General features: G+C 34.6%; 1 protein-coding gene across 1 annotated transcript; it reads right to left on the bottom strand.

Annotated features, from left to right (window-relative positions):
- Positions 1-6,188: 6,188 nt before the first annotated feature.
- On the bottom strand, positions 6,189-8,799 carry LOC113287531 (formin BNI1-like). The gene has a single exon (XM_026536310.1). It carries the CDS (start codon positions 8,672-8,674, stop codon positions 6,518-6,520), a length of 2,157 nt encoding a protein of 718 aa, XP_026392095.1. The 5' UTR covers positions 8,675-8,799; the 3' UTR covers positions 6,189-6,517.
- Positions 8,800-9,094: the final 295 nt, after the last annotated feature.

The raw sequence follows: 9,094 nt of genomic DNA, 5'->3' as shown, positions 1-9,094 counted from the left end.
TTAAAAGTGGATAGATGTGGCCTTAGATATAGGAAGTTGTTATAGTATTGGTCTGGAGATGCTCTATTAAAAAAAAAAAAAAAAGACTCCTAATGCATTTTATCTCATCTCGTGTTATTGGCTAATCATTGGGTTACAAGATAAGGGATCTACTCCCTCCGTCCCACCATTAAGTGACCTATTTGATTTTTAATTTTGTCCTATCATTAAGTGACCTATATCACTAAACAAGGAGATATTTCTAAAATTACCCTTTTAATTGATTATAAGAAATATAAGAAATATGCATAATTTGATAGACATGTTTATATTCGTTACGTAGGTGTTTTAAAATGCTTTTCAATGGTATAAAGTTTGAGAACATCTGTGGTATAGTTTGAGAGATAAATCATTTCAAAATTTTATTAATTATTATCCATAAGGATATAATTGTAAAAAATGCTTAAAAATTTCTTTTTCTTTACTTGCCTTAAAATTTGTGTAAACTTCAACTAGGTCACTTAATAGTGGGCGGAGGGAGTATTATTTTCCCTTATCTTCGTGTCCATAGAAACACGGATGCAGTGATGGGGAAATTAATTAGCTGAAAAAACTTTAAGCATCACACCATTCTGCCCTTTTGGCTTTTGGATCCCGCATGAAAGCTTCCAAAGAGACATATACACAGTAAATACAAGGGCAACGACCAAAATAGCGATATACCACTCGCCGAAGGATAAGAAAATAGATGTCACATACTAGCTCCATTATAAAGAAAAAAAAACTGTTACTGAAAAGTTAGAGTACCCTACCCCAACAGCCAAAGATTAAGGAGAAACCAAACTTTACATTTATTCGACCTTTTGAAGCTAAGAAAATTGATTGATAGATTTAAAGGTGATTGTGATATCTTGAGCCATGCAACGTCGTAAGTAACGACACCATTTATTTGAGCAAACATACGTGTAGCCAAGCATCCGTCGTTAAAGCCAAAGAACTAAAAAATTTTCTCTCTTTAATAAGAGATTTTATTAGAAGGGATACAAGTTTGTTTGTTTTTTTTCCCTGAAGCAATTCTTATAGGAAGTGAGAAGCTGCCAAACGATTATTTTTTTTAACAAATTCAAAAAAAAATTACATCCCAAATTAGATAGCTTAATTTTTCTTCCCATGAAAGTCGTAATGTTTTAGCACTCTGCCATAGTTGATTAATGTTTTTCGATTTATCATCCAACATCTTTGAGTTTCTCTAATTCAAATAGACATAGTTCGACAGTAAATATAAGGGATTAAATATTTTTAGGTTTCTCTTAAATATAGCTCATGTTTATATTAGTCTTAGTCCATGTCATTTATAACCCACGAAAAAAACTAGTATATTTATTAACGATATCTCAATTTATAACCCAAATATTTTAACTGAGTTGATAGGGATTTCATAGCTAGTTCATTGAGTCGACTCAAGATAGATGCGGTTTAAATATTTACATCGAGTCGAATCACCATCACCGTTGAGTCGAGTCATATTACCAATTTATGTTAAGATTTATTATTTTGTTAATTTTTTTTTTATTATTATTGGATAAAGAATATTATTACAAGAAACTAGTTGGAAGTCTAACAAGCTAAGCTCCAACAGCGTACTATTACATTAGTTGAATAGGTTGTCGTGCTAACCTACCAGCGAGTCTCATGAGGAACCATCCAAGGGAGTCGAAGCGGATAGGGGATAATTATGTCGCAAGGGGGCAAACTAAATCTACCTTCCATATCAAATTCTGCAATATTGCGCCATTGGGGACTCGAATCTGAGACCTCCTGGAACGCATGAACGGGATCACCAGCTGAGCTAGTTATAACTTCTTTTCCTATTTTCTTCCTCCTCCGTTGTCATAACTCCAACTGTATAGCTACGACCACTACCATATCTGTAATCATAGTTACGATAACTTCGTCGTTGATCATGAACCTCACCACATCAATTAGCACACCCTTGATCAGAAGATATTTAAAAACCTCAGATTTGCAAAACACTCCTCTCTAACTAGATGATGTATTTGGATTGGGTACTGGTTCGTCTTGCAGCCAGCAACTTTCGCATGGTTGACACTGTATCCAATATTCGGGTTTGTTGGATCAGTATACAAGGCATGAATTATATTGTAAATGTTAATTAACACCTCGTGACCAATTTACCGATTAGGGTAGGGAACTGTCATCACGGACTACATTGCAAATATTATTTTTAACTTTTTAGAATAAATATGTTGCTTCAAAGATTCCAAACAGAAAGATACAAACAAGATATGATTCTAAGTTTCCGATACCAGTTTAGCGAAAAAATCCTCATCTCAAGTTAATCTTATGTTCACCGGAACTGATTAAGCTTGGTTAAAGTAAATTGCTAACGATAGAAATGTACGGAAAAGGAGAATTTGCCTTTGTATTTTGGCATTTCACTGTAATCAGGGATTGAAGACTGTAATTTTGTTTGTATCAATAAGAATTATGTATTACTTGTAACCGAGTGAGTACCCTTTAATACAACGGCTGAAGTATTAATCTTTAGCCATGGACTGTAGAAAGAAGACAAGGATCACATAATAGAAAAACTAGATGAATTTCGAGGTTCAACAGCAACTAGTCAATCAAATCAATAATCGCAAACTAAAATAACAATACAATTCTAATTTTCCACCAATGATATTTGCAGACGCTTTTTAATCCCATAGAAGTCTTTAAAGAGAGGACGTAAGAGATTTCTCCTAATTAGATTACTCTCCTCCCCGAAATAGTATACGAAAAATACTATGAGTCGGCTATCACTATGACTACAAAATGAAGTGAGAGTGTCAGGATAAGTTTGTTAGAAGAACAAACTTCACTATTTATAAACCAAGGTAGATTAGACAACAAAGAATTTTCATAACCTAAAACTTCACTATTTATTTGATTCCAACTAATATCCAACTAATATACTGAAATCTCTCATGGATGGCAACTCAATATTAGCTAGCATACAAGTATACTTTACTAATATATCTTCCAGAGATATGTTTTGCTTACTAGGAAAATAAAACATATAAATTCGAAAATCCTAATAAAAGATTCTTTATATTTTGGTTTGAGATACCACCTCGAGTATCAAGAAATATCTTTGAACAATGAAATAATAATATTGTAGCATGTGTTCAAGTTACTTACCATGACGATATCTTGAACTCTCCTAAATAACAACTCATATTATGATATTCACACAAACCCTGAAGTATATATGAAACCGAAATACGTTTTTCTATTGGGACCACTCATGTAAGAGATCCCAACTAGGGATCGTTCATGTTATAGATCCCTAAGGTAGGGATCGGTCCTTCTGTAGATCCCCCATAGGAATCAAACCACAAAATACCATTGTTTCCTTTCAACTATGAAACAAGTTTAGCATGTTTTTACTTCCTTACGCTCATATATTTAAATATAGTTTTCTATGCATGTAATCAACCTAAAGTTCGTTACACAATCTAGTAATAAGTTACAAAGAACAATTTTCGGATATAAGCCCGTTTTTTTGAACTTTTCTAATATATGCATGTTTTGACTTGGTCCCGCTGCTTTTTTGAAAGAAAAAAACGGATTCCATCCAGTTAAGTGCAAGGTGGCAGTTATCTCACCTATTAAAAAGTCTTATTAGGATACTATGTGATTGATCAAATACCAAACAAGTTTAAAATTGGTTCGCCTGTTTACTATGTGATTGATCAAATACCAAATCACATACATGGGTTCAATCGGTTCTACCAATCACTAGGATCGGTTATACCTAAATATGGAAACACTTGTGATCGGTCACACCAATCACTAGGATCAGTTACACCAGTTACAAGGATCTGTTCCATATACATATGGTATTACATGTGATCGGTCACACCAGTTACCGGGACCGGTTACACCAATTACAAGGATCTATCACGCATACACACTCATGATCGGTCACACCAATTACTAGGATCGGTCACACCAATTACAAGGATCGATCATACCATCACATGGTGATTACTTAGGATCGGTAACACCAGTTAACAAAAACCAGTCATACCAAATCATAAGTCAGACATTGGGATTAGTTATACCAAGATACACAACCTAAGTTAAGATCGGTTCCACCATCTCATACATATTGGTCATCCAAAGATTTGCAATAAATAGCCAGACCAATAAGCCCAATGATTTCCCTTTCGATTCACGAAACAAGTTCATGAATGTACTTCCTTTAAACAAATGTAAAACATTGATTCCTAGGATGAAATCTTCACCATAACCCATACACATAATCATAACAATATATACAAGATTATGTAGATGTCATATCTATGAAGTTCAAAAGAAGAGCATTATACTTCGTAGCCGAATTCCCTAATACTATGACCATACTATTATGATCATGTCACATCACTAGAGTATTGTATAATATGTACAGTATATACAGCTTCGCAGTTATGTTTTCAATATGCACGACTTGAAAGATACGTTAGGAATGAAATAAGTTCAAGTAAATATTACTAACCTCAAGTGGAAGGATGATGTCGTCGTTGTAGTTCGTTACTTCTTCGCATTCTTCAGGTCTTCGGAATAATACTTGAATGTCTCAACATTCCTAAACTTTCTAGTCTAACCTAAACGAAGTTGACTCTAGTATTTAATCAAGCGACTCTAGATGATTTTTGATACTAAAATATGACAATCAAACTTGACATATAAATGCTTTGTGAGTTCAACCGAGTTATGCTCTAACATCTATTACATTGGAGAATACAAGAATTGAAAGATAATGATATTACATTACATTACAGTCTCTCAGGTCATTCTTCATACGCTTGATTCCAAGTTTCAACAGCATAATAGCCTGCAAATATTCAAAAATAAGTGTCGTAGTTGAACCATTTGAATAACAAAAAGCTTCACTCCCCCTAAAGGATAGATAGGTATATATTCAATTCGAACATATTTTTTATCCACTTTCCTAGTATGTAATACTATGTAGCGTGATGATATTTGTTATCCACTTTCCTATTAATCAATTTTTTACTCTTTTCGTTTAGATATATACTTTTGACCACATATATCCTTTCTCGGTGATTATAAGTTACCTATACTCCATACATTTATCCCCCCTTTTTGTCACAAAAATGACAAAGAAACGAAGAAACACAACAAGTATTTCGAAATGACCTTCAAGTTCATAAGAACTCGATATAACCTATAAGAGTTAAGTAATAAGGTTTAACATACCACTTTTAATAAGCATCACTAAAACCGAAACTACCAAAGTAATTTTCTTCAACCTATTAGCAAAGAACTAATTACCCAAAGTAATTTTTTATTATTTCGATAAATCTAAACTAGGTTAGATGACTAGTTTTCTTATCAGGAACCAATTAGACTTAAATGATCGTACCTTGTTTTGATAAGCCTAACTTAAGATCAGAACTAACTTAGCTTTTCTTATCAGGAATCAATTGTGCTAAATAAATTGAACCTCTTTTTGTTAAGCAAATACAAAGATCGTAATTGTCTTAGTTTTTCTTAATAGGAAACAATTGTACAAAATAATTGCACCTTATTTCGTTAAACAAAAGCAAGATTATGGATGAACTCAGCTTTTCTTAACAAGAAAACGATTAACCAAAAATAATCGTTATCTCACTTTCATACGTCAAACTAATGAGAGAATCGATTTAATCAAGCGACTTTAAGTTTTGGAACTAAAATATGACAATCAAACTTGACATACCAACCTTGGTGGGTTCAACCGAGCAATGCTCTAACATCATTTGTCAGAGGCTCCGAATCTTAGTTGCTTTTTCCATAGAGTCTGTTGTTGTGTTTTCTCTCATGTTTATATAATATACATGCAGTTGTGGTAGTTTCTCCGGAGTAGTTTTAGCTTCAGTGATGCTTTCTCTGGAACGGAACGAAAGTTTCACTTTTTCCGAAACGGAGTGAAAGCATCACTTTTTCTGAAACGAGCGAAAGTATCACTTTTTCTAAAACGGGGTGAAAATATAACTTTTTCCGAAACGGAACGAAAGTATCACTTTTCCTAAACAGAACGAAGATAGTCACAGACAAACCCCATCTTCAAATTCTTGTTTGGTCGTCCTCCCAAGCAACGTTGCACTATTATTGAAACACAATTTAGAAAGAATCAATCAAACAGAACCTTAAATTTCATTTAACATAAATTGTGGACTTGAACACAAGTGTGATAATAAACACAATTTCAGATTAACAAACACTTACTGTGTTAATAAACTCAAACCCAATTCTGAATATTTTTTTTCTGACTAAAAACCATTAAAGAAGGATGTACACAAATTCCACTGTCAAAAAAAACATGAATACCTCAAAACCCTAAAAATCTCTCATCCTCTTTCCAATCCTCCGCACGAAACAGGGCTTCATCAATATCAAGGAAGGAGAGAAAACCGTACAAGTAGAGTATCACATTTCTACTCGGCTCTGAATTAGCCATAATCTATTAGAAGCCGATACCAGTAGCTGCGCCAACGCCAAGATTCGGAGGACCTTGAGTGTGAGGTTCAAGCTTCATACTTTTCCAGAAACAAGCTTCTGGAGCTAACTTAGCTGAAGATTTCAATGGCTCGGACTTGCACCTTGTCAGTACGAACGGTTCGTACGCTACAGCGTGGACAAATTTCTGCTCTATCATTGTCGCCATTGATGATGGTGATGTAGAGTGTTCAATAGGTGGCGCAACTTCAGCAGGTGGTGGCGGCGGCGGCGGTTTAGAGATAGATCTTCTCGGTGGTGTTGGTGGTTTTTGATGTTTACCATGCAGTGGTGGACGACCATTACTAGGATTAGAATCAGTACTGAGTCGACTCTTTGAATCGGTACTGAGTCTACCCTTTGAATCAGTACTGTTTCGTTTTTTTGAATGATCATTATCTCCACCATTGTTTTGAATGAGTTTTCTTTCCGGTCGAAATCTGATGAAATCAGTGCTACAAACCCACGTTTCTTTTGAAACCTCCATTGATAATTTTGGTTCACACATCATTAATAATAAACAATCTGGTAATTCATGATCACCCTTTTCTCTCTCCTTTGACTTCAATTCTTCTGCTAGTTCTTCATCTCCCTGTTTGTTGATTTCCATGGTTTCTCTCTTTTCAACAGAAATTCTTGGTTCCGCAACTTTGTCTTCTTTGACCGTTTCTTCAAAAACTGCCATTTTCACTTGTTCTGGGCATTGCTCTGTTTCTTCTTCCTCGTGGATAGATTTTGTACATGAAGAAAAACTAACTCTTCCGGAAGAAATACTTGGTCTTCTACTCTCTATTCTTTCTTCACTCAATTCCAGCATCAGTTCTTGTTCTTTCACCTGAATTATGGGCTCTTCTTCGCATTCCTCTATTTTAAGAATATCTACTTCAACGAGTGGTTCAATAGCAGAACAACCATTATCAATTACCTTTTCTTCTGCAACTATGACGTGTATTTCTTCTTCTTCAATATCTTGATTTTCCTTTTCATGATGTTCGTCTAACGAAATGTCTGCATTTTCTTCCTTTTCTGGGGTTTTACAGAAATTCTCTTCTTCTAATTCTGATTTCAGTTCATTTTCATCACCCGTATCATCTTCCACTTCTTCTTCTTCATCACCACTTTCACGATCATCTGTATCAACTTCTTCGGCTACTATTACTGCTTCTCTTTGTAGATAATTTTCTTCTTCTTTATTTCTTATAGGAGATTCCCAGAAACGATTAGCAAGAGCAGAATTTCTAAAAGGCTCAGATCTGCATCGCATCAATAACAGAGCATTTTTAGGTGGAATGCAAATACTAACCCGTCCCTCTTCTCCTTGTTCAACCTCACTCCTACATATACTTACCCTTTTCTCTTCTAAGATCTGCATCTCAATTTCACCGATCATTTCTTCTCGTTTCACTCTTCTCATTTCATCTTCTCTTCTGCTCACCACTAACTCCATCTCATTATCATTATTATCCATATTCATCTCATTCTGATCATTTTCATGCAAACCAGTCATAACCCAATTTGCAAAAACTTCTCTACAAGAACTATTATTCCTTTCTGTAGTTTGTCTTCCATTTCTCTTCTGATCAGATTTTTCCCCTGTTAAACATGAATAAGACTTAGTACAAGGTAATAAGCAATTAAACTCAGCCCCAAAGGTTTTTAAGGCTTCACAAATTGATAATGTAAGATGAACCCATCTTTGATTTCTATGTGGTAAACATTCTTGCGGCTGTTGATGATTCTGTTCCGTTTTTCTAAAACTTAAATCCCCTTTTCTTTTTGATCTTCTTCTAAATTTTTGACCTTGCTTCTTTGTTTTGACACGAACTTGGCCAATACAAGTAACTTTTGGTGAAGATGGTTCTGCTGCTGTTGTTTCTAAAGATGAACCTTTTTTCTTCTGACTTCCAGTTGGAAACATTGGTGAACGCTTAATACTTCCATTGCTTCTTAACCTTCTGCTTAATGAAGAAGATAATGAAGCTGAAGATTCTCCAAATTTTCCACTGTGTCTTCCTGGACTTTGAATTGATTTTGAAGATATTTTCATGGAAGATGAATTTCTTGCTGTAAAACATATGAAGTATTCACTACCACTTCTATGCGATGATCTTTTCTCGGATTCCATCTTCTTCTCTTATTTTTTCATTACCCACTGAACATTACAGAGAACAAAAAAGAAAAAAAAATATCTGATTTTTTTTCTTTTCTGTATGAGCTGTTGCTGTGGAGAGGCCAGAGAAAGAGATGATTGTAGAGTCGTAGACTGTAGAGTAGTGACTAGTGAGTGTGTATAGGAACCATTTTTCTGAAGTCAACAAAATCAAAGACAGCTAAGCTGGTCAAACTTGTTAAATGTCCAGGCAAACTATTATTGAGTTATCCAACCGATCTGGCACACAACCGTTATGCAGAGACCAATATACAGAGTGTCTCGATGTATCTTAATATTGCTCACGTTGTTGAATAGTTCGCCATCAGTAATCACAACAAGCTTTACCTACTGTAATTTTGGATTTGTAGGGATATAATCATGGGGCTTCGTTGT

This window comes from Papaver somniferum, chromosome 6 (genome assembly GCF_003573695.1).
Source record: "Papaver somniferum cultivar HN1 chromosome 6, ASM357369v1, whole genome shotgun sequence".
Taxonomy (NCBI): domain Eukaryota; kingdom Viridiplantae; phylum Streptophyta; class Magnoliopsida; order Ranunculales; family Papaveraceae; genus Papaver; species Papaver somniferum.
This window is presented reverse-complemented; position numbering and strand designations above follow the sequence as displayed.